This window comes from Pygoscelis adeliae, unplaced genomic scaffold, assembly GCF_000699105.1.
Source record: "Pygoscelis adeliae isolate BGI_AS28 unplaced genomic scaffold, ASM69910v1 Scaffold27, whole genome shotgun sequence".
NCBI classification, from domain to species: Eukaryota; Metazoa; Chordata; class Aves; order Sphenisciformes; family Spheniscidae; genus Pygoscelis; species Pygoscelis adeliae.
In genome coordinates, this window is record NW_008825410.1 from 3573604 (window position 1) to 3598401 (window position 24798).

A 24798-nucleotide genomic window follows, 5' to 3' on the forward strand; every position below is an offset into this window, starting at 1 on the left:
AAACTCATGGGTTGAGATAAAGACAGTTTAATAGGTAAAGCAAAAGCCACATGCACAAGCAAAGCAAAACAAGGAATTCATTCACTCCTTCCCATGGGCAGGCAGGTGCTCAGCCATCTCCAGGAAAGCAGGGCTCCAGCACGCATAATGGTTACTTGGGAAGACAAACGCCATCACTCCGAATATCCCTCCTTCCTTCTTCTTCCCCCAGCTTTATATGCTGAGCGTGACGCCATATGGTGTGGAATATCCCTTTTGTCAGTTGGGGTCAGCTGTCCCGGCTGTGTCCCCTCCCAACTTCTTGTGCACCCCCAGCCTGCTCGCTGGTGGGGTGGTGTGAGAAGCAGGAAAGATCTTGACTCTGTGTCAGCCCTGCTCAGCAGTAACAAAAACATCCCTGTGTTATCAACCCTGTTTTCAGCACAAATCCAAAACATAGCCCCATACTAGCTACTGTGAAGAAATTTAACTCTATCCCAGCCAAAACCAGCACATCTAACAACCAAAGGAAGAGAAGCTTTAATTCATAAGCTGTCAGGATGCTGAGGCAGGTAATCCTGGTGCCTGCTGAAGTGTAGCTAGCAAGTGAAGTTTTAGAAAGGATTTAGGTTGGGGAGTATCTGTCTGTCTCATTCCCTTGAGTCCTGAAGGTGAGGTAAAGGAATACATGAGTTTAGGGACCTCAGATGGCTGCAGCAGTGCAATGGCACATTCAAACTACAAGTCATCCCAGAACCCTGAGGCCACAGCAAAAGGGCCTATTTCAAGCTGTCCAGTTTCCTGACCCAGCTTGGTATGACTGACGTCATTGGTGTCACCTCAACTCTGTCTTCTTATAGACAGTTCACATATATGTTGTATTACCTGGGGATTATCCTCTCTTTAATTGCGTCACTAGGAGTTGCAGAGAGGACGTCAGTGTGTTAACACTTTGAAGACATCATAGACTAACTTTTCATATTGCCAGTGCCCAAAGATATTCTGAGTGGGAGAGCACACTTGCAATTCTGGCCAAGTTCCCAGTAAAATTTGCAATTGCCCAAAACATTGCCTTGTATCTGCACAAAACCTCACATCATTTTGTAGCTGTATTTTACATTCTGAATTCGCAAGGGGTTTGGAAACTGAGGGAATGAGCATGGCACCAACTATTTGACATAGAATTGATTTAGGACACCAAAATAAGGGGCACTGTCTGAGAGTCTGGACTGTAATCTTTTTCTTCCGACTTCTTCCTGTGTTCACTTGTCTTGTTTGTTTGTTTGTTTGTTTGTTTGTTTTCCCCTTTATGTTTACTCTCCTCTCCCACTGCACTTTATCTTGATAGGAAGGACTGAGAAAAAATTTGTCAGGTGTTTTAGTAATGTTCTGTCTAAACCTGCTTCGAGTATATGGAATATGCATCATAGGAAAACTGCAGCTTTCCCAGAGAGAATCCATGTACAACAATGACTGCATATTCTGTAGCACTGGAAGTTCTCATGCCTCCTGTGTTATTACTCTTTCCATCTCCAGTTCTCCAGATAGATAGTTTCTGTGTTTTGCATATATGCTAGAAATAACTGTGCCAAAAGTTTGCTGTATTTTCTAACATAAGCCAGAAAGGCATATGCCTTTTTCTGGTCTTGCCACAGCTACTGAATGAGTTTGTAACCTGCCTACGCTCATCCAATACAGTGTAACGGCCTGGTTTACTGTTCCTTCATTACCGCCTTTCTGAGTTGGACTGTTCCATGAAAGACTGGCTATATGATTTATAACTTGTTACTTGTTTGCAATCATTTAAAATAGAATACCACCAGGATTCTTTCAGCATCTGCTATTAATCTGATTTTACTGATGATCTAAGCACAGGAGTTTAAGGGAAGAAGTCTTGAGCTCAAGGATCAGTTCTGACCTAGGCTACGATCACTGCAAACTTTCTGCTTCAGGTTTTCATGTTCTAAACAGCATTAACAATTCCTAGGTGCAAACCTAACTCCAGCATTACGGTTCATTGACTGGCATTTATTCCATGGTTTGATAAGAAATATTGTTCTGTAAGAATTAAGTATTACACAGAACCGCAAAGCATAAATCGTCTCTTAAGGTATCCTTGAAAGTTATGTGAGAATGAACTACATAATGGCAGAATCACTGTGATTTTTATACACTTTCTTTCAGGTATCTTCTTGGAGTATGGAATTTGTATGGAAAAGAAGGTGGTATCTTCAGCTGGGCTGTATATTGATACTGAATTTGGTTTATGCCAATCTAGACTACCAAAAAGAAATTCCTCCAAGCCTGGGTCAGATTGACCATCAGTGCTGGGAGGTGTCATCCCATGGGCTGGTGGAAATGAAGAAACTCAAGGTAGCAGATACGGTCATTGCTCTCTGGGACTTCATGATGTTCCTAAAGGAATCCCCTAAGCCCAAGCACAATGAACTCTTCAATGATTTAGCCCAGAACTTCTGGGATATGTATGTAGACTGTGTGCTCTCAAGATCCCATGGAATGGGCAGAAGACAATTAATGTCTCCCAAATACTCTTCCACATACTCACATAGAACTTTAGAAGGTAACTACAGGGTATGGCGTTAGTCTGTTACGTACTAACATTAAAGTGAACCACTGTTCCATCCTCGTCCTTGATTGTCTAGACAACTCAATATAGACGTTTCCAGTTTTCTGTCTCTACTTGTCAAAAGCATTTACATCTTTCAATGGTAGCTACTTTCACAATACCTGAGTCAAAAGTAGTTAGGGTACTACATTTCGCTAGTTAACAAAGTGTGAAAAATGTCGGGTATGCATGTGGGAGTGTGTGGAAAAGGATGCTGCATTCTCTGTTTATCACTGTCTGCATATAAATGGCATTACCATACTAAAAGCTTCCTGGTATTTGGACTTCATTCTCAACTTTGGGGGATCATCCCTCTGTGAGAAGGGAGGCTCAAATCCCTGACTGCTTGAACTCTCTTCTTCCCATTAAAACTGCTGACACATAATGTGATCTCATGGTCACCGTGAATCGTCAAACAGTGACAAATTCTGATCATCGCGGTCTGGCTTGAGTCTGAACTGAGATCATACAGGTGATTGGCTTTATATCTCATTAACCAGTCCTAGATCTGTGTGCTTCCTTCCTCCCCGGCAATAGACTTCTTTCTGGTGTACCCAGTCAGATGTTTTGGGTTTCCAGACTGAACTTGGGGATCATTTAATCCTAGCACTCCTAACCATATTGCTTGGAAAATAACTACCTTTCTTTCATAATCTTGCAGGGTCTGCTTTCACCAACCCATTTTAGGCCAAAAGGGGAGAAAATGGAGATACCTCAGCAAGGCAACATCAAAATGAAGGAGCACAAAAGCACAGCGTGTACTGTAGATGCTTAGACAAATCCATTGGCATGGTTCAACCTTTTTTTTTCTCTGTATAAAGTACTTAACCACTGCTAAACTGAGAAGCACACGAGCTCCCACATTGTCACTCTTGCTTTCCCATCTTGCAATGTACCAAGGTTGCCTTTTACCCACTGCATGTGTGAATGCTTTTGTGTTTTGAGTCAACACCTTTGTTCTCTCAGGTAAGCTTGTAAGTCTGAACCAGTGTCGTATTTTTGTAGAGGCTCATCTTTTCCAATAATTATCTTTTTTAAAAGTTAATTTTGATGGAAACCCAATATATTTTTATACGTTAAGCAATGGAGAAGATGTCAACAAACATTTTATACAGTGTCTTGCACATACAATCAACTTTAAAGAATTGCAAAAAAGTGTGACATCAAGTTAAAGGGAAGGATTATGCTCGTTGTAATGTCCTGTGCAGTCTAAACTTTGTATTTTCTCACTGCTTAGTCCAGGCTATGGATTAATTAAAGTATTTTTCTATGCAGCAAGGTCTGAATAGTAGTCACTTTCTTGTCTATTAGCATGTTATTTGCAAAACCACTACTACATTACATTAAGAACAGTACTTTACACAAGACTGCTCTTTATTTACACATTCATACAGGTAAATAAGGTGATACAGTCCATCCCTGTCATAGCAGGCAACATCACGGTTGAGAAGAGACCCATGCATCACGTGGTTTGAAAGAGTGAGAGACTGGCTTGACTACTGCTCCCATTGTAAGAAACCACCCAGCGTGGGTAAGCTAATTCAGGGAGATGAACCGTCCAGTTAATCCATTTCTCCTGAGCACAGAAAGCCTGAGAACAAATGGGAACACTCAGAGACGCTGACTGCTCTCTGCTTTACTCCTTGGGCAATGCATCTTGTTCAGTCCCTGTTGTGTTCTAGCCTTTTACGAGATCCCAACTGGGTTTAATTATTGTAGGAAACGGTACTTACACAGTAACAGCATATAAACCTTCATAAGTAACAAGAAATTCATCCCACATAATGCCTAGCTCATACACAGTTCATAAAATATCCAACAATTCTCATAGATTTGTAAATATTCATTTAGGTAAATACAATATTGAACTGCATCTTGTAAATATTTCTCCTACAGTATTCTGGAGAGGGTACAAAAGTAGTGAGAAATTTCTCTTACCCACGAATATCACTGTAAGCTCCTGATACAAAAAAATATTTTAAATATACCTTTTCTTTTGAGCAAATAGAGAGAGTCGTGACACACCCAAACCCAGCAGTTTTAGGAATTGATACATCATGATGAGCAGCTATTTGAGAGCCATCGTCTAATCTGTTCCAGCAATATCCAGTTTATAAAGCTGTGTATTGTATTGCATTTGCAACAAATAAAGTGCTTTAACTGTCATAAACCAGACAAATAAATTCCCTTTGTTCACACCTACAAATAATTTTATTTACAGAAGTGTAAAACTATAACATTTTAAAGGTAATGTTTCCTATATTAGTGATATTTTAACTGAATGCCAGAGCAAGGTATCCTATGCAGTTTTTGAAGCTCCATCTTTCCTCAGAGTGTAAGTCTTTGTTTTAATTAGTTTTCTATAGGAGACAAAGGTGCTTGGCATCTACCGTAACTGGCTCCAGAATGCTTGAACAATCTATTGCTGCGGTCACCCTTCAGTGTCTGCCAAAGGGGCGGGTGATTGTGAACAACAGGAACACAGCACCATAAGCAGCAGCAGCAGCAAAACAAATTCCAGGTGGACATACCTGCTTTGTCTATGACAGAGCCATGGAAAGCCAGCTGGCTACTCCTGGGGTCTCTGCAAGAGGGGTTAATAGGGAATGGGATGATCTTTTCCTCCACCAGTACTCAGCTCTTCCTCTCTTTCCATCCCTGGGTTACAGCAGGAACAGCAAGCCCAGTTTTCTTGGGTTCCCCCCCTGACAGCCAGGCCATGGTCCATGGCTGGCTGGCAGCATCAAATGCTGTCTATGCTGCTGTGAAGCCTTGTGTTAGTTTTCATTTATGAAGTACAAATGTAAGCACTTTGGGAAATTCTGTCCCCTTCCTTCTCCAGTCTTTATTACAGTTAACAAGAGCATTTGCAGCTACTTGCCTGCAACATCGGTGCCTGCAGCAGAAGCACAGGGGGAGGAATGCTGCGGGGCTCACTTTGTGCCTGATTTAAAGTTTTTACATAAGCATAAATATAAACTGATTTCCAGTTGAAAGATCTGTTACATCCATACCTTGGCTACACCGTACTGCTGTAGCTTTTGCTCAGAAATTGGAAGGACTGTCATGAGCCCTGTATGTTTTTTTGGAAAAAACGGGCCAGTGCCTTGCTGCCAGTAGTAATGAGTCACCCACATGTTCACATATATGCAAGCATATCAAAAACCTCTAAATGTCACAGTCTTTGTTCTCCTAGTCAAATATTTATTGTTTGGGTTTAATTGTGAAAAGACAATGGAGCATACTTTCTGTGGCCCCGGTGTGTAGATATATTTTTCACATTCTCTAAAACAGTAATAAAGCAGCTGAAGAGTTGTCAGAGACATATAAATAAATGAGCAATACTTTACTTGACACGGAGGACTTCAGTTAGATAATCTCTATATACCTTAGCTTACCTTTCTTGCAGGCAGGCAAGAAATACACATACGGGCTTGTTTAATAAAACATACTTAAACTTCATGCAGAAAATTTTGGGAAAAAAAAGTCATAACGAAACCAGATTATACTTATAAATTATCAGTTAGCAAAGGGCCAGCATAAAAATTAAATTAAATTAGCATAGCTTGATTTAATTTCTCTAGCTTTAAGTACTAGATGACATTACTCTACAATGTAATGTTTAACAGACCTGCCCATAAGAAAATGCTTCTGATCTTTGGAAACTAAACGTGGAGATTTCTCTAAAGTTTAAGTACCATTTCATATGGCTGTTTTGTTTTATTTCATTATTTTCTTCAGGTCTTCTTTTTTATAGAATTTAAGCAGACCATTTTTAAACAAAACTTTCTGCCTTCCTTTTTAATGCCAGCAGTGCTATGTCTTGTTAGAAGGACAAACAGATTTTTAAGAAATGCTTATACACAGGCACCTCCCCCATCCCTCTTTCAGGAAGTAAAAAAGGGAGTTGGAAACTAAGTTCTACCTGTTTAGCTCTAATTTATTTCCATTTTTCAAGCTGGCATTTAACAAAGTGAAAGCTTGTACTTTTCTCAAAACGTTGCTTATGGGCAAAAATGACAGACTCCGTGCCAGAGCTTGTATGTCACAGAACCCCTTGCAATGTCACAGCAATTTATGCCATAGCACTGGATAGCAACTGGTTTTAAAATGAAGTAACAGCCTCAGGGAATCTTGCTCTATTGCAATATAGCAAATTCTGGCTTTGCCCAAGTTAGGAAAGGAGATGATAGCTTAGAAACCGAGTCATCCACAAAAACGTCTGCTGCTCACAAGTTTGTGTTGCTGTTCTAGGGTGGAAGAGGATGAGTTCTTATTGGAGACAATATGGGCAAAACCCCAAGAAATAATTAGTTAAGATCAGTTCGAGAGCTGTGAGAAACCCATGAGGAGCAGGACATTTCAGCATGTCTCTCCAACAGGCTCGGAGAAACTGTTGGCAGAGACAAGCTTCTTAGTGAGTCTTTAGATGAAAACTGACAGAAGTCCGAAGTCCTGATGCTAAAGGCGGCAATTCAAGAAGCAAAATGGACTTTGACAAAAACCACGTGGGTATGGTATCCAGGAAAATGAAGGACTGAATGTGTTTATGTGAAGGTTCATCACCCTGCTCAAAGAAAGAGATACTTAAACCGCAATGTGTGGAATGTGTCAATAAGAGATGGAATCTAAAGAGTGGACCTACTGGTAGTGGATCAGGGTAACGTGATGCTAGCACGCAACATTAGTAGACTCAACATACCTCTGTACCATACTGTACGGGGTACTTTATTAATAAATCATCCCCATGTTTATATTAGTTAAGACAAAATATAATTTTACTCTCAAGATGTTCTATGCAATTCATCAAAGGATTACAAACAGATTTTATCTTGTATCTAAAATACACATACAGTTAACTAAAATATTAAAAGCACTGTTCCGAACACTATCTATTCTACAGGTACCGAATCTTTCTTGACTGAGTCCAACGTTTTAACTCTTTTGATCTTTTTTAAAGCTCCTTCACAAACAGAGCTCTTTCTAAGAGCAAGGTCCGTAACAGCCAGTGGCCTTCCAATTAACTGAGGAGGTGTACTTTCGACAGTTACTAAGCGACCAGATCCAATCTGAAAAACAAAATAAATGCATTGCTTGACATTCACGTTAGCATTTAAAATGAGATGAGAGTTAAATCATGAACTGTCTTTCAAAAATATTATTCAGCCGGTGGAGATGCATGCTGAGGTTTCTGAGGTCCACTCAAACTACCCTTTATACTAAATTCACAAACTGTTCCCATCAATACAAAGGAAACAACAGAGTGGTTTTTCAGCAGGTACCTTTATGTACTCTGCTTTTCTGCCTTCATGTCTGATCTTACGAATAGAGGAAAAGAAAATCAAGCCTTTATTACAATAGAAGTTTGTTGTGCAATGTTATTTGGATTTGTATATAATATCAGCCACAGATTTTGTCCTCAGAATTTCACTATACATTAATACTTCAAAGAGAAAAAAAGGGAACAGACCCTGTTTCCCTCAGAATGCAATTGCCTGTAACTACTGCTCCAGGAAAACTCCAGGACTGAGAGAGACATAACACTTTCCAGTCTCATTACTACTCTTTATACTGAATAGGTTCAGGTCTTTGAATAAAAATCCCTGAGTGATACCTCTACCTTCTAACTATGACCTACTAAAACAAACAATGCAACTCTCTGAGTGCATGTGGCTCACATGTTTGATTACTTGACCTTGACTGGTTTGCAACAACCGTCTTAGCTTAATTTTCATCTCTCCCTACTAAGGGTGTTTGGCAGAGAGGAGGGAGGAAGATTGTTCCATGAAAAAAATTGCCAGCCGTATCTGTAATTTGTAATTCTTCTAAGCAATGTACCCAAGGAATTTTATCTGATGCTGCTGATGTGTTCATTTTCTTAATACACTTATTCTGAAAAAGGAACTAACCTTTTCTGTGTTTTTGTCTACAGTTGTTGAAATATTGATTATAGAACCATGAAGATGTTTTCTTGTTAAATCCTCCCCCTCCAAAGAAATGAATAATCTTGGCTTGAGGTCCAAGTCTTTAAAATAAAATCTAACAATGTATTTCTCTCTGCTAACAATTTCCAGAATACTCATGTTTATATCTAACTTTTTCAGATACTTTCTGCAAAATATTGCTGATTAACAGTCTCACTGACATATGCACATAACTAAATCATTTTTCCAGCCCACTTCATCTTGCATTCACAGATGTGTCCCTCCATATCTTTCAGAAGTTTAGGGCAAAGAAAATTTGATAAAAATCCTAGTCCAGCACTCTGAGACCATCCCCTTGCTTCCTAAGCTCCTCCTTTCTTCATCACATCAAACATGAACTGCTTCTTTTCTTTTTCAGGATGCAGCCACCTTAGTTGTCATTACTCATTCAGGCCAGAGAGCCCATGACAATACAATCTCTTGCCTTTGTGCAAGTTTGAAAACAGCACCTCATGTTTTTTCTTCCTTGTTTCTCCTTACATGTAGGAGTAACTTACAAGCAACCAAGAAGCTACCCCTCCCCCTAAAATCCTCCTTAGCTGTGATGCTGACACAGAAATCATCCAACTAGCTCAAAAGCAGTTACTGACTGGAATGGAGATTCTTCCATGTCCTACCCCAGTTTGTCAAAACTCAACATCTAAATATGCTGTTATGCCCGAATGAGATCTTAACAATGGCTTTTATTTTCTCACCCTTCAATTAACTGATAGAAATGAGAAAAAAAAAATCTTTTCTGCAGATGCAATGAGTGGCTTATCTGCAGACAGTCAGGAACACATTTACTGACAAAGGACGCTTCTACCGACATATTATGGATCACACAGATTTACCCAACAATAAATGAAGAAAGTCTTGTCCTCAGCAAGGTTTTCATGAAAGGCTGTCCCACAAGAGGTACACGTCAAGTAGCACAGGGACCATCTTGCCCACTCTTTTGATGAGTAACTGGCAGATCTGAATCTCACTGTGACCAACTACCTGTTGTCTGAGGATATGTCAGAAGGGGAAGAGGTGCTTTGCAGGAGATGATACAGATTCTTTCTTACATACTTGGAGCTTGTCAACATAAACGTTATTAAAGAAAGAGTAAGCAGCAGCACATAGACAGCCAGAATAAACCCCAAACCACTTACACATTAATGAAAATAAAACAGTCATTGGAGATCACTTACTGTTGTACCAAGGCCTTTAATATCAGTAGAATGGACTGCTCCGTTTTGAGTCTTCAATTTAGATCTGGAAGCCTCTACTGATTTTTCCTGAAGCCTTTTTGCTTTCTAAAGATAATTAGAAAAAAGGCAAAATTGTTTTAATCAGAATGAATTGTATCATTTGCACTTGTTAGAAAATACGCAAACAAAATGACAAAATAAATGAGGTGATAATTCTATTGGCCTTTAACTGTCAGTACCTCCCCTCTGGTTTGTGACTCTCTCTCGTACTGGGGACCTGAAAACAGAATAAACGGACATGGCTTCACAGGGGCGAGAAGGGAATAATCACTTACTATGACCTGCAGGCTGTATTCTTTCTAATGTAGCCATATATGCTGTTAGCCTTCATCACCACAAGAGCACACTGCTGCCTCATGTTCAGCTTGTCACCCCATACATAGTACACATCTACATAGCCAGGCAGTCCCCGGGCTGTTCTGATGCATGACAACCTTAATACATCCCAGATGCATGACTTCACATTTTCTTTTCCTGAACTGCATGAGCTCTTGGTCAGCTCATCCCTCCAGCTTGTCAAGGTCCTGAATAGCAACCCTACCTCCCAGCATATGGATTGCTTCCTCCAGCTCAGTGTCATGCAGGAACGTGATGAGGTTGCATACTGATCCAATATCCAAGTAATTCATGAAAATGATAAACAGTATCAACCCTGTAATTAACTCTGAGGAATATCACTCAAAACTGACTGCTAGTTAAATTTTAATCACTGACCATTGTCCTTTGAGCCCATCAGTCCAGCCAGTTTTTCATCCAACTTGTAGTCCAGCTGTAGTGGACAACACCTATATGTAGTCCAGTCCATATCTCCCCAATTTGGCTACAAGGATGCTACACAAGGCTGTGCTGAAAACCTTGCTAAAGCCAAGGGAAATAACATCCATCTTCCTCCTTCTCCAGAGCTAATAATTCTACCGCAAAAGGCAACCATGTTGGCAAGGCATGATTTGTCCTTGGTAAATCCATGACAGCCATTTCCAATCACCTTCTTGTCCCTCATGCGCCTAAAACAGCTTTCCAGGGACTCAGTTAAAATTAACCAGCCCGTAGTTCTCCAAATCCTTTTTCTGGCCCTTTTTAATTTCTCATTCTAGCATAGATCTTTACCACAGGCCAGTGAGGTGCTTGCACATGAAGAAAATTGTTCTCTTTTGCTTCTCCTTTGGGAAATGAAGAAAAATTAACTCAGCTGCCAAAGCAGTTCTTTTAAGTCTGATTTAATTCATTCTCTAACTTAGTCTGATCACCTAAACAGGACTCTAATATTTTTTACGTTCTTTTGGAAAAGCGAAAATATTGCTAAAAGAAACTCCTTTAATCATAAAATATTTCCCATCCTGAAAGATGTCTGCTGCATTAAAAATAGGGAATGAAGTATATAGAAAAAATAAAGAAAAGAATGACCAGACTTTTAGTTTCAACAATTTCAGGACAAATATACAATATACACACCCCCCCATCCCCCCTAATTGCAAGTGCATAAACAATGTTGATCCCCGATTTGTGACTGTAATCAGAAGAGCAAATCATAGAATCATAGAAGAGGAGAACAGTCAAAGACCGCGTAGCTTTGCCAATACATCTTATGGTTCATTCTTCTACGTCTGTGTGAATATAAAATTTACTATAACTTCTACTTGTATATCCTCATAATTTATTAAGAAATGTGTTTGGAACTTCCCAATTATTATAACTACACCGTGAATGAAAATTTTCTCCATCACTCAGATTTCTTACCTTCAATGCCTCATAGTTTGATGTCCGAGTCAAGAAATTTTCCCAAGATTTGTTTACCATTTCTCTCTGTTTATGGGTAGCTTGGATCTGTAATACAAATGAGATTTACAAGATGCAACACAATGCTGTTCTCATGAGCTTTCCTGAACTCTTTGCTTGTGCTGTTTGGATAGTATGTTCACCTATGCCCCTTTGGCTACCTTAGCTCATCCCTCTCACTTGGGATTGGATGACAATCTTGTAGTAATGTACTTGTCCTTTAAAGACTTCACTCATGCACTGCCTTTAAAAAAAAAGCTTACCTTCTCTGTTGCAAACAAATTTTCCCCTCTTCCAACACAGATGTTGGGGCTCTTCCACAGATGTTGGAAGAGCCCCAACTCTTTTAGGAATACTTTCTGTTTATTCTCACTCTCAAATGCTGAATGACAGAGTCAGTTCTGGTGACGAAAGTGCAGGCACCATAATGCATGACAATCCCTCAAAAACACTAGCATGAGCTTTTAGACAACTGGACCAATTGATCTCACTTCTCAGAAAGCAGCAGTTGATGAGACAGTAGGTGAGCAAAAATGCCAAAAGCTTGCCTTGTAACCAAAGCTGGAAAGCATCTATACCTGCTCACTCTCAGCATGCTGGGAAGCACAAAGCCCTGCTTTGTGAAGTAATGAAGCTTTGTGAATATTCAGCCAAGGGAGCTTATAACAGAGGCTTATGTTTCATTTTAAGAAGCAGATGTAGTTGTAAAGGTACTTTAAATTGTTATCTGCCACAGATGAACACAGGTGCAACTCTTACAGTAACATAATGATAATTTTTCATTACACCATTGCTGATGCATCACTGATGATACTGCTTCATTTTTTTCATGTTACTCTCTAAATATTGTCAAAATTATACAAATTGGGAGAACTGAGGTTAACCTAATTTAATTTAAAGTTAAAATTTTACTGCTGAGACAGATTAAAATATCTTCAAGCAGTGTACACATACAGAATTCTCAACATTATATAACAAAATCTTCATATAAGTTGACAAAAAAGCTTTACATGGGCTTTCCTTGTTTAAATACTCCTTGTCTTACCTTTGTGTATGTTTTTTCCTCCTCTTGGATTTCTTGGCGATGTTGACCTTCAAGCACTTCAGTTTGCAGAGCAGCAATCATTCTTCCAGTATCTTCTGATATCTCTGAAATAACTTTCAAGGCTTCCTCATCCGATGCAACAGGCCTGAATTCTTCTTTTAGTTCTGCACACAGTTCACGCCAAACTTCTCCAACCTGTGTGTGAAACGCACACCGCACTATTTGATATTTATCTCCTTTTTTCCAGTTCCAATTATTCAAAATATAATAGAGCGACAATCTCTCTCCTTATTGTTGTTGCACTTCCCAGAATTTTTACGCAAGGTTAGACTTCAGTAATGCTATGCCAAATTAATTCATGATAATCCCCCCTAAGCCTTCATAAGCCCAAGCTTGACTCCACAGAGCAGTAACAGGAATGCTGATAACTACAGAAACTCAGAAGAAATACAGATAGTTACCATATACCAAATTACAAGACTGAAGTGACCAAATTATAAGAGTGAAGTGTTGTGTCGTACTGGCTGCTTCTTAAAATCTCAAATCGCGCACATTATCAGAGCAAACTGCAACATCAGACATAAATGGAAGCTAGAATTATCAACTAAAGATCGAGTCTTGCTAGTTCCTGAACACTTCAAGCTCTCACAGACTTTGTTCCTAAGCAGAAAATTGGCTTAAACTGAAGAAACTTCTGAGCAGGATGGCTCCCACAAAGCTTGTTATCCTGTTCTTGTTTGCTATAGGCACATAATTTTTAACCTTTGACAGTATGATGGATACTGCATGTGGGGAAAAAGATGGGAAAGCACAGAAAAACCTTTATCAGAATGTGCATTTAATGTAATTTTTAATAGCAAACTGCTTCCCCCCCCCCAGTTGACCTTACTGCACAAAGAGGCAGTCCTACTCTCCAGCCCTTCCCCAATTTCTTTCTCCTATCCTGGCGCATTCCTGTTTCTCGAGCTGGCAAACAGTTAAAACTATTTTTTTCCGAGTTATTTTTAACTAGCATTGGTTTCTAGTCTTATTTTCTGTGCACTCACAAACACTTGTAGCAGTACAAAGGAAGAGTGCTGCAATGATGGAGGTGGGATTGTTTCTTTTGATGGTAAATACTGGCATACACTCTCTGTGAAACTATAGGTGACTTGTGACATAGGTGACAGCTTTTGAAGGGTTATTTGTTTGTTGTATCCTGAGATACACTTGCTATTTTTGCAAACACAGATACAGTAGTACTATTTTCTTTCACAATACTCACTTTAAAGTCAATATAACGCCGTATGATAGCAAGTGTGACAAAATCCTTAGCAGATAAGCCAGGTAAATTTTCAAAACCTAAAAGAATATTAATCATGTCAGTATTAACAGCATGATGAATCTATCTTAAAATATAACATTCTAAGACAAGACACCATCTTATTTGTCATATAATCACATGCAAAATCTTCATCACACATACACCAGTCAGTCACTCTTCTAATCCTGAGCAGGCTTCCTGTTTTCTCTGTAACAAATTCACTCTATACTAACTCTTTACTTATGAGTGGCGCCAATGACCTTCCAATCACTTGGAAAGCCAGGATTTGCTACACTTTTGTGGTAAGGGTTTGATCTTCTGTTAAAGCAGACAAACAGTTGAGTCCACAGGTCACAGTTTCTAAAGAAGCAATTCAGCACAAACAGAGTTTGCTTTAGCTGTGAAGTAGCCAACAGGAGAATCGTATTACAGGGTGACCAGTGCTTTGTTTCAAAGCTGTGTAACGAGGGTCTCCTCCATCTCATAGACTTGAGCCTTGAGCATAAAGCCTTGAGTATCATGACTCCATGTTTTAAAAAATATGTTTACTATACATGTAAAAGAATAAGGTAGAGAAGTATGGTTGCTGAGACTATGCTTCATTTTTTGCATGCCAAATGTTAATTATACTTGATTTTTTAAAAAAACCCCTATCTCTATATATAGTCTATCAAAATCTCATTCTAGACTTCATCATACCATCTGTGTGATACCTGGGAATGTAGCATCTATCTATTAGAGTATAATTACATCATGTTTTGAAGTTAAGAAATACCATAAATAAAGACCAATTAACACTGGTTTTCTAGATCACCATGTTACAGGCTGTTATGGAGCATGACTACAGTAAGAGGAAGATGCTGAGAAGACTATAAAAATCTTTCCATTTTTTTATTATCCACTTTCATCTCATTTCAGTACTTCACAGGAGACATTACAATGTATGTAACTAACATAAGAGGTGTGTGTGAATATAGGAGAAAGCTGGAACAAAATCTAGTGCCTTTTTGCTTTATTAAAGAATTTAGCTGTGATCCAACATTTAACATAATTAACACTAATAAAAATTAGTAAGAACCTGGGTTACAACAGAGGAAGAACTAGCTATAGCTTAATAGAGAAACTGAGGATGTTTTCAAACCAGTTGGTTCTCTAGGTTACCCAGGGAACTGGCTGAAGCAATCTCAGAACAATTACTGATCATCTTTGAACCTGTGGTAGATGGACGTGAAAAAACAATCATAATGCCTATTTTTAAAAGGGGAAAAGGACAAGCCAGAGAATATCAGTTCAGTAGAGTTCCTGAAAAAACAGACTGAAACAAATAATTAAACAAATAATGTTTATACAGCTAAATGGTAACAGTGAAAACATTTGTATCCAACATGAATTAGTAAAAACTAAGATCTAGCTTTTGTCTACAGCCAGATAAGAAATCCTATGGATGTGGAAGAGTTTATCATGTCTCTTTACTTCAGTTTAGGTTTTTAGACAAGGGTGTAATGAGTATTCATATTCAGTGTGCAAATAACACAGAATTAGGAGGGACTGCAGCATTTTGAAGGAAAAGATTAGAATGCAAATTAATCTTGCCAATCTGAAAAATTATCCAAAACCACAGAATTTAATTCAGTAAGGATGAATAAAAAATTCTGAATGTAGGAATAATCATCTGCACAAATCCAGGATGGTAGATGACTGTACAAGATCCTAAGTCAAATGAGCAAACAATATCATGCCACTATGAATATAGCAATTGTTATATTAATGTCAGAATGTTTATTTACAAGATGAGTAGAGTAATGTAGCTCTATTTGGTTGTGAGGCTTCTGCTGGAGTACTGTGTTCAGTTTTGGGACACTAGAGATTGAGAAGAATGTGAACCAATTGGAAAGACTCAAGAAAAAAACAATGAGACTAATTAGAGGTTATGCTAGAAAATGAGATCGGTGAGTAACATCTGCAGAAAGTAGTATTTCTTAATCTAGGGAAATAAAATTAAATGTAAAAATGTTAAAACATGTGAAAGAGATATTGTGTGAGGGAAAAAAAATTACAGAAAATTTCAAGCAAATCTTAGGTTTAATTCTAGGAAAACTCTTCCTAATGGTAGGGGCAGCAAAGTACCGGGGAAGTCTTGAAATCCCCATCAACAGGGACTTTAAGAACAGGATGAGCAAGCATCTATTAAACAGAGTGTTGACGATGCATCTCAAAGTTTCCTTTGACCTTTTTTTTTTATAGTGACTTTATTGATTACCAGTGAACAAGTTCAGTTTAATGACAAATATGACACTAACAAGGTAATTCACTTGTCTTACCTAGCTTGCACAGTAATGAATAAAGTTTTGCCCGTACGTTTTCTGAAATTTCCATGATGGCAAAGCTGGGACAGTTGGCAGGCATGGGGATGACCTCTTGCTGTTTCTGGAAGCTGCCAGCAATAGGTCTCTTCATGTCTAATAATTTCAAAACAGAAAACCAGAGTAGAAGAATGAAGAGGTAATATGTTCCCAAAGCTATTAAACTTAGAGGAAATTCTATCTATGTAATGCAGTATGAGGATCTTTAGCAGGCAGCTATGGACATATTCTTTTCTGTGATGCCTCCTCCAAAAGAAGACGGTTCCATCTTACTTTGTGGGCACTATGTAAATAATTTTGATAGTTTGGCCAGGAATTTGAACATAATTTGGGCCAGGAAATATTAAGTAATTAGCATGACTAAAGATTTGCGAGAACATAGCACTCTCCTTACTTCTTTTTACAACATATAACAAAACACAATGCCTTTTGTGGAAGAAATTAAGTAGTTTAACTGTCCAGCATTAGAAAAGCTGTTCAGGATACTAGTCATGGTTCTGTTAATTACCTGGTTCATTCCCAGCTGATGTAGAAAATGCCATCTAGTGGCCAGACTCTAAATGAAATAGATAGAAGGTATTTTGGGTTTGGTAAGAACTATAGCATAAAGCTATCAATATTGTAATTTACTTTCATCAGGATTCAGACTGCAAAAGCAAATACTGTCTTCTTTTTACTTTGTTCAGTGGAACTGCTCACACTTTCACATGCATCATAAAACTTACCAACAATCCTTCCATATCGATCACGTTTGACTCCTAGCTCCAACTCCTCCTGCCTCCATAACTGTATTAGAAGGTTAGCTGCTGTTTGATCTTTCTCCCCTCGCCAGGTACTGATGTGCGAAGTGGTTTTAGGGTTGTCACAAAATTCAACCAAGATTCCAAGAATTATATTGCACAGGTTCTTTTGCTTTAACTTGGTGAACAGAAAAGGAAAAAATGTTTTAAACTGTTCAAAACACAGTGATGTCTACCTTCAGAAAATAGAGGAATTGTGTAATATGTAATCAAGTAACTGCAAGCTTTTCATCACAACTATTTGCACAGAACTGGTGTATAAACTTGTAAATCTTTCAAGTTTCTGGAATCCTGCCACGCAAAGGTCCATAAATCAAGGAACATGAGGGGAATGAGTGTAGGATCGTGTAAGATGGGTATACCTGTGAGTAGAGTTACATAAGAGGTTTTGTATACATGCCTCCAGACTCACATGCTGGAGAATGTACTACTACCAAAATTTATTTTCGTAAGAAACAGACTCTGAAGGCAGTGGCTGAGCGGTACCACACAGCACCTGTTCTATTTTGTGGCCAGATCTTCTAGCAGCAGCTGAGAGTAGGGAAGGGTCTGCAGCCTTGTGCTGCAAGGGCATCAGAGGCTGGCAGTACAACCAGTGAGAATGAGGAGGGAATAAAACAAGGAAGGTGCACGCTTATTTTGTGAGAGGTGAAATGCCTGTGCCAGCTCTATGTCCAAGGCCCATAGAAGTAACTATACACATAAAATACATGTACAAAGTAACTTTAAACATCAAAACTTTTAAAGCCTTGAAGTGTATACTAACTCTGCTCTTACTAACTTCAATATGAAGTAAGAACTGAGGTGCTTTTCTAAACAGAGATGTCATCCAAAATAAGAGCATAGTTTGAGTTTTCTTTTTAAAAAGAGTATATTTTTGGTAAATTTAAAACCCCGTCAAATACTTGTTTTTAAAAAAGATACATGGAAAATCCATCCAATCATTTCTGAGCAGGTATCCTGGTGTGTGATCACCTTCCTACCTCAGGGAATTACATACACTGATCTCTTTGTTAGTATTATAATAGTCTTAGGAGATACTGTAACAAAAATAATGCAATTTTCCATGTTGTTTCACTACTCTTTCATTCTGTAACAACAATAATAAAAATACCTACTGCCAACAAATCCAGAAGGAGAAAAATGCCCTGTTTTTCAAGAAAATAATCCTCTGCAATGTAACATCCAATGACACAGGACCTTAAACAGAAATAATTTCACTGTGTAGAAACATTTTTATGCTTTAGAACATTCTACAAGCATGTCATTTATTTTACTGAATTGCATAAATATATTTGGTATGCAATACGCTTCATACCTTCAGGGAGTAGAAAAATCATGTTTCACATGCCTTTTCATTTACGCTGTATAACTATACCCTACTTGACTGCTCTTTCTTCTCCTGCAGGTGGCACACCTTCCTTGTAGCAGCCCAAGAAATTTGGCAGGTTCACAATGAATTGGATTAGAATATGGATTTGAACTAAAAGTAACTCAGTAAAAGAGGCTAAAATTTAGCTAGAACATGTCCCTGATCTGGCTTATTGCAGGGCTGTGTGAATATTTCTGCCAGCAGAATCAAGGGGGTGAGACAAGCAAGACTGTTTTTTTTTGCAACGGTGTTTGCTTCTCTCAGCTTGAAATGGTCATAAAACCAGCATTCATGTTGCTATTGCTTCCTTCTCTCACTTCCGCACTTATGGTCATTAACACAGAAACTGAAGGGATCTCCTGCATCAGTCTTTTCTCCCAGACAAACATATCATTTGGCTTTCAATGTATTTATCAACCTCTGCCTTAAAAGAAACTAACTTTTGGTTATCCTCCTATGCATTGGCATTCTCCAATAGCAATCTTGAAAATATTTCCAGCCCAATATAGCTAGTTTACAAACACTTCTTACACTTACAGAGTTTTTAGCTAATATTGGTATATTCTTGCCTTCTGTTTACTTCTCTGAAGCTATTTACAGACTCTAACCATACACCCCTCTTAGAAAGTCTTAGGTAACTTTGCATGTCAAGAGGTCACTCTGTGTGGGGAGTGAGTTTGCTGTGTAGGGAGTTAGGTTGTGATACCAAAACCCTATTTAGAAGAGAATACATGCAGAATATTCTGTTTATTTTGTATAATTTTTAAGGAGTCAAATTGTATGAAGGATTTTTATACATTTTAAGTAGAAGAAAGGCCTATATGTGCAGAGAAAGGCCATAATATTGCATACCTAAAAAATACAGGACCTGACATTTTTAAGAGTTACTGCTGCTAAAATACTTTACTAACCACAGGCAGTCGAGTGCACTGAAGAGGAGACAATTGTGGCCTAATCCACTGTATAACTTCTTTGGATCCATCTGAATGAATGGGATAAGTATATCCACTCCTTCATAGCTGAAGAGTTCCTGTTGAAAGGTTAATTAAAGCAATATGTTTCTTAAATAATATTTACTAAATAGCTACATATAAGAAAATACAAAGGAATTTGAAAAAATTAAATATTTATATTGTAATAAAATTGGCCCACTTGTTAGAGCAGGCTATACTCCTTATGATATACGTAAGAAAAAGAGATTTTCAGTTTTTACAAACTGCTAATCTCATTCGTTAACACACTTTCATATATTCATTTAAAAATCATGTAAATTAGCAATCAAATAGGTGAGACACTTCCTAGTGGATTTCTGAGTGATTTTGCATTTTAACTGTCACTGTCACAGAAACCAGTTACTAGACCTGACTTGATAGCGAACTACAGTTGACATCTGCTTTTGAATTAAAAAAAAAAAAAAGCAGTATCCTTTAAATGAAAATATACCATGTTTTGACGTTTTCTGCACAGTATGAGGTAGAAAGATACATACCTTTCTGTGGAGATCATTTTCACAGAGAGCAGACAAAAGAAATAATATATCCGCTTGGATTTCCAGTAGAATGGCATCTTCTTTCTCTTTAGATTTGTGTGCTGCATACTTTAGGACGTCTACAAATGAATATATTTTATACGTTAATGTCCTATACACAAGTCAGAATTCTATTACAGCTGCTGCTTTTTAAAAAAAATCAAATTTACACCAAGGGATTTTTAAAGGAATCAACTTACACCGTTCAGTTTTATCTCCTGTGTTTTATAATAGCTTACAGAAGTGCTGCACTCTGGTGCTGTAGTTTCATGGACTTTACTCTTGGTGACAGAGTTAATGATAATAGCTTGCACTGACTTCTTCCTTGTTCAGTCTCTGTGCTGCCTCTTGTATTGTGCCAGCACAATGAATTCAGGGAACTGATCTGAATCAAGGAACTCTTAGAAAAAGGCAATGAACTTACCGATTTGCTCTACTGTACAGCCTCACACACATTTTTACTGACAGTGGAAATGTGGGAGAGACATAAAATATCACCACTGCTGAGAAAATCAGCCTTGGAACCACAATGTGAAAGAGAACATTCAGACACAGAACTCCCCCAAAGTAAGAAAAGTTACTTGAATCTGATATGTAAGGCTTAGTGTTAATTTTGCTTTCACTAAAATCTGTAAGTTTCCACTGGAGTTCAACTTTCAACTGAGGATATAAAATCTTTTATTTCTAGGCTTTCTATTAGAACATACTCTTTGAATTCCAGATGATCTTACCTATTTTGTTTCTTCCAGTATGACTGTTTCAGAGTACTGCAAACTTTTTATTATTGTAAGAAAAGAACTTAAACTAGTGTGTATTGGAACTTAAAACCAAATGTAACAGTAGGTATGCATTACTGAACAAGAAAATGCTTTAAAATTGCAGGAGCAGTGGTTAAGCAGTTTTATTCTGCTTTTTTTCTTCATAATGTTATTCATATAAAAGTACGTTGTTATTAATTTTCTTCTAAGGAGGAGCTGTGGAAAGCGACACCATAATAGACTTAGGTAGAACAAGACTAATGGCTGGAGTTCCTTGGGGCTACCGCAATGAAAATAAGATGTAACATGCAATATAATAAAGGGAGAAGGGGCAGCTTTCGCTCTGAAATTAAACACCTAGGCTTTTACAGCTGTCTGCTTTGATTAATTTGTTCAATTCTGTATGTTAAAGTGTAACAAAATTCAAAATCAAATCAATTACATCTTGGATTAATGGTTTTTTAGCTTTTCAGCATTCAAAGGAGTAACACACTAAAACCACAGCACACAAAAAAGCATGAACATTCTTAGTGTCAACAGAAATGTACTAATTTAAGTACAGCAATACAAATTGTGCTTTACCCAGTAGCTGGCTAATTGCTCCCTGGTCACACAAATTAAGGTTCACAGCATCATCATAAAGGGACACAACAGATCTCAGCACTCTCAGGCTGTAGCGCATTTGTGCAAGTTTGTTGCCACGACCACCTGTTCCATGGAAACTGTTACCGTGACCAAAGAAAGGATCTGTGGAGCAATCACAATGAATATTTTTTTGGCAGGCAGTGTATGCTCAGAATAATAATGTGCTCAGGAAAAAAAAAAGGCTTATGAGGGTAAGCTAAAAACAAACAAAACCCCCTAATGTTAGGAAGGCTTCTCGTTTAAAACCATCTAGTAATAAGCCCTTCTGTGTAGGGCTATACTTTTTACATTCATAAGAAAGGTATGATTTTGGCGAACATTTAAAATTATTACAATTTTTTTAACCTTACTAGGTTAATGAGCAGTCTCCAAAACTCAAAATATCTTCTCTAGCATGACATGTAATATCAACCTTTTGATCTCCATTAGACCCAAATGAAAAATTCTTCCTAGGAAAACATACCAATTTTATGATGAAAACAATCCATCCCCAGAAAACCAGTCCATGAAATTGGGTGCAGTTAGTTATCTTTTTGCTTAGCCCACACTCTTAGCTGATGGCCACAAGCCAGCTTTAGTCTAGAAACTGTCTTACTATGTACAGCTCTAAGTTTGAGTTAACGCACCCTGCCTCATGGCAGGAATTACTGGTTGGACTTGTTGCCACAGTAAGCGTATCTGACTAGCTTAAAACATGGGCAGTTGAGATGTGCGGCTGCCCACACAACTTAAGGAATATCAATATAGTGGTACACAGGGAATGGGGCACCAGCTCATCCTTCAGTAGAAAAAAAATATTATGGTCTTTTTTTTAGAAAGATTAGTTTTCTAAGTGACCTATTGAAAAAGAATCATTCTGACTTCATGAGTTTTACATTTTTCCTTCCTGTCAAAGAAAGTAAGTTCAGTTGAGTTGTGTTTTGAGGTTACTGTGTATGAAAGCCATCAGCACCTACTGACCTTGGCCTATACACCATTCTAGAAACACAAGGAGAAGAGTATTCGCTTGGCAGGACAAATATTTATCTACTAACAATGGAGCCACTGAAGCTAAAATAGCAATTGCATGAAGCTGTAATTCTTCATATTGGGCAGCAGACCAGTCATGAAATCCAGGCTTTTGATTTGGTTTTACATAATAAAGCAAAGCTGGCATCACATCATTTTCGCTGAGAAGCTGCAGAGTCAAGACAAAGAGAAAGAGAGACAGCTTACAGGTTTCACATGCAAATAAGAAAAATCTAAAGCAATAAGTCAACTTTGTCTGGCCTACACTAAGAAAATTATTTTTTATTTAGAAAGTATGTCATGAATGCTACGAGTACAGACAAACTCTGTTTATTTTCTATAGCGTTCCTACAGGCTGTGGTTTGTTAAACTTTATTATGTTCTTCACATATATTTCAATAATGCTTTGCAGTCACTTGTCAGCTAATTTTCCTAGCATGGTCCATGTTTGTAACTTTTCTAAAATAGAAACTGTATGCTGCTTTCAAACAGCAGGACTTGGTCTGAAGCTATGGATGAATTCTTCATTTGGAGAACAGCTGATTTCAGTCTACTGGACTACGCCAGATGGACAGCTAAATAATATTCCTGTGATTCTTTTGCCCTTTTTTTTTTTGCCTACTGTATCTTCTGTTCTGTTACAACTTACCTGTACAGCACATGGGTCTTTAGATAAGACTCCTATTACATTAAATAGTAATTTCTTCAGCTCGAAGTCCTCATAAGAGTAGGTAAGTTTAAGATCTTTCACCAAGGGATTGGGAATTTTAACTATGAAGGAAATTGTAAATAAGTTACAAAAAAAAAATCATCATTAAAAGTAAAACTAGTGTAATTATGCAGTAAGACATCTCTTACCTTCAGTAAATGTTGCAAGTACTATTAACAGCTTTGCAAATCCACTTTCCTAATAGGCATTCAGAAAACATACATTAATTAAATTACATTGCAGTGAAATTAAAACTTATGATTTAATTTTAGTTTTGCTTTTGTCTTCAGAACACAGAATTTAATGTATCCTATGGCAGGATAAACGGAATTCTATCAAAGAAGAGATCAACCATTTGGACATTGTACAATACTAATTAACTACAGTCCTACGGGTACAATTAGTTAAACCCATATCTCATTCAGTACAAGTCTGAACTTGGGGAAGTTTAGTACTTCCATGTATTCACTACTGTAATCTACCACACAAGAAAACCGTATTCTCAGTACTGTCAGAGTTATGTTTTTTAAAATGCATTTGTGCACGTATAAGTTATACATCAGGGTCATCAGTACATACAATTTTGTGCCTTCAGTCGTGCATACTAATACGCTTATATTCAACCTCAGTGCATTTACAAGTAAGCACATGAAAACTGCATGTATGAGCAACATGCATTTACAAGTATTACATATTGAAAATAAAGTCTTGTGATTCACAGCTCCTAGAGAGCTAACAGGACAACTATGTCTAATATAACTACAGATAGGACCAAGGCCAGGGGATGTCCATGCAGCACCCTAGAGGCCAAAGAGCTTTGCTTCTGAGGTGATCAGAAGCCATGGTTACTAGGACATTGCTTTTCTTGAGCAACAAAATACATTAGATCGGTCTCAGTACTCCAGCAAAGCCACTACAGAGCTTTCCACCGGCTCCCAACAGGAGCAGAGCTCACAGAACACTACACAGACATCACCACGGAATCAAATGGTTCCATTAGTTTTGCAGCAGCTTTTTAGATGCATCCCCAAAAAGCTGGGCTAAGATTTGTTCAGCCTAGCTCTGAAAGTTAGCATACACCCAAATGATTTTAACAATCAGAAATATATTGCAAAAGTGATTTTAAAGAAAATATTGAAGTACACAAGTATATTGCCTTTTGCCTCTATGGTATCTATATTCTCTGTACAAAGCCATTGCAAAGTGGTTAAACAAAAAACAACATTAAAACTTATTGTTTTATCCTTGCTGATTAATGCAGTACTAAATTCTGATGGAAACCAGTAAGCAATTACAGACAGCAGAAACAGACAGTTTTGTTCTAACACGGAGATAATCATAATTAATATCATTATAAGCTTTACTTCACATGCATTTTCCAGCTTACTTGTGGTGAGAAAATGATTTTCCTTTTCAATGGCTCAGATTCCTGTGCTGATTTCTGAATTGTGTTAAATACAAGACTGAGTTTTCCAAAGTTGCTTGGACAGTATATTAAGAAAAAAAGAGAACGTTCTGATGAAAATTTCTCTAGTATAATCTACAAGGCAGGATTCAATGGTAATGTTGATGTTTTTGTCTAACTGATATTTATGCCTTGTACCTTATCTCCACAAGTGAAGTAAAATCTCTAGGGAGGCTGAGAATACAGAATCTAAATTAAAACA

At 37.8% G+C, this 24798-nt stretch overlaps 1 protein-coding gene and 1 long non-coding RNA gene across 2 annotated transcripts in view; one reads left to right on the top strand and one right to left on the bottom strand.

Moving 5' to 3' along the window:
* The window catches only part of LOC103922393, a 4363-nt gene extending 775 nt beyond the window's left edge, over positions 1–3588 (top strand). The window contains exons 2-3 of the long non-coding RNA XR_663880.1: positions 2164–2560; positions 3267–3588. This is a non-coding gene — a long non-coding RNA (uncharacterized LOC103922393). The remainder of the gene's footprint in view (positions 1–2163; positions 2561–3266) is intronic.
* A 3431-nt stretch (positions 3589–7019) lies between these two features.
* CFAP69 (cilia and flagella associated protein 69) overlaps positions 7020–24798 on the bottom strand; it is a 29262-nt gene continuing 11483 nt past the window's right edge. The window contains exons 10-24 of the mRNA XM_009330591.1: positions 23281–23329; positions 23072–23193; positions 22375–22591; positions 21352–21516; positions 19973–20091; positions 19395–19513; positions 18230–18311; positions 17037–17229; positions 16270–16407; positions 13910–13986; positions 12646–12840; positions 11562–11648; positions 9765–9869; positions 7513–7674; positions 7020–7172 (exon numbers count right to left, since the gene is read on the bottom strand). Coding sequence (XP_009328866.1) covers positions 7020–7172; positions 7513–7674; positions 9765–9869; positions 11562–11648; positions 12646–12840; positions 13910–13986; positions 16270–16407; positions 17037–17229; positions 18230–18311; positions 19395–19513; positions 19973–20091; positions 21352–21516; positions 22375–22591; positions 23072–23193; positions 23281–23329 — 1983 coding nt within the window. The remainder of the gene's footprint in view (positions 7173–7512; positions 7675–9764; positions 9870–11561; positions 11649–12645; positions 12841–13909; positions 13987–16269; positions 16408–17036; positions 17230–18229; positions 18312–19394; positions 19514–19972; positions 20092–21351; positions 21517–22374; positions 22592–23071; positions 23194–23280; positions 23330–24798) is intronic.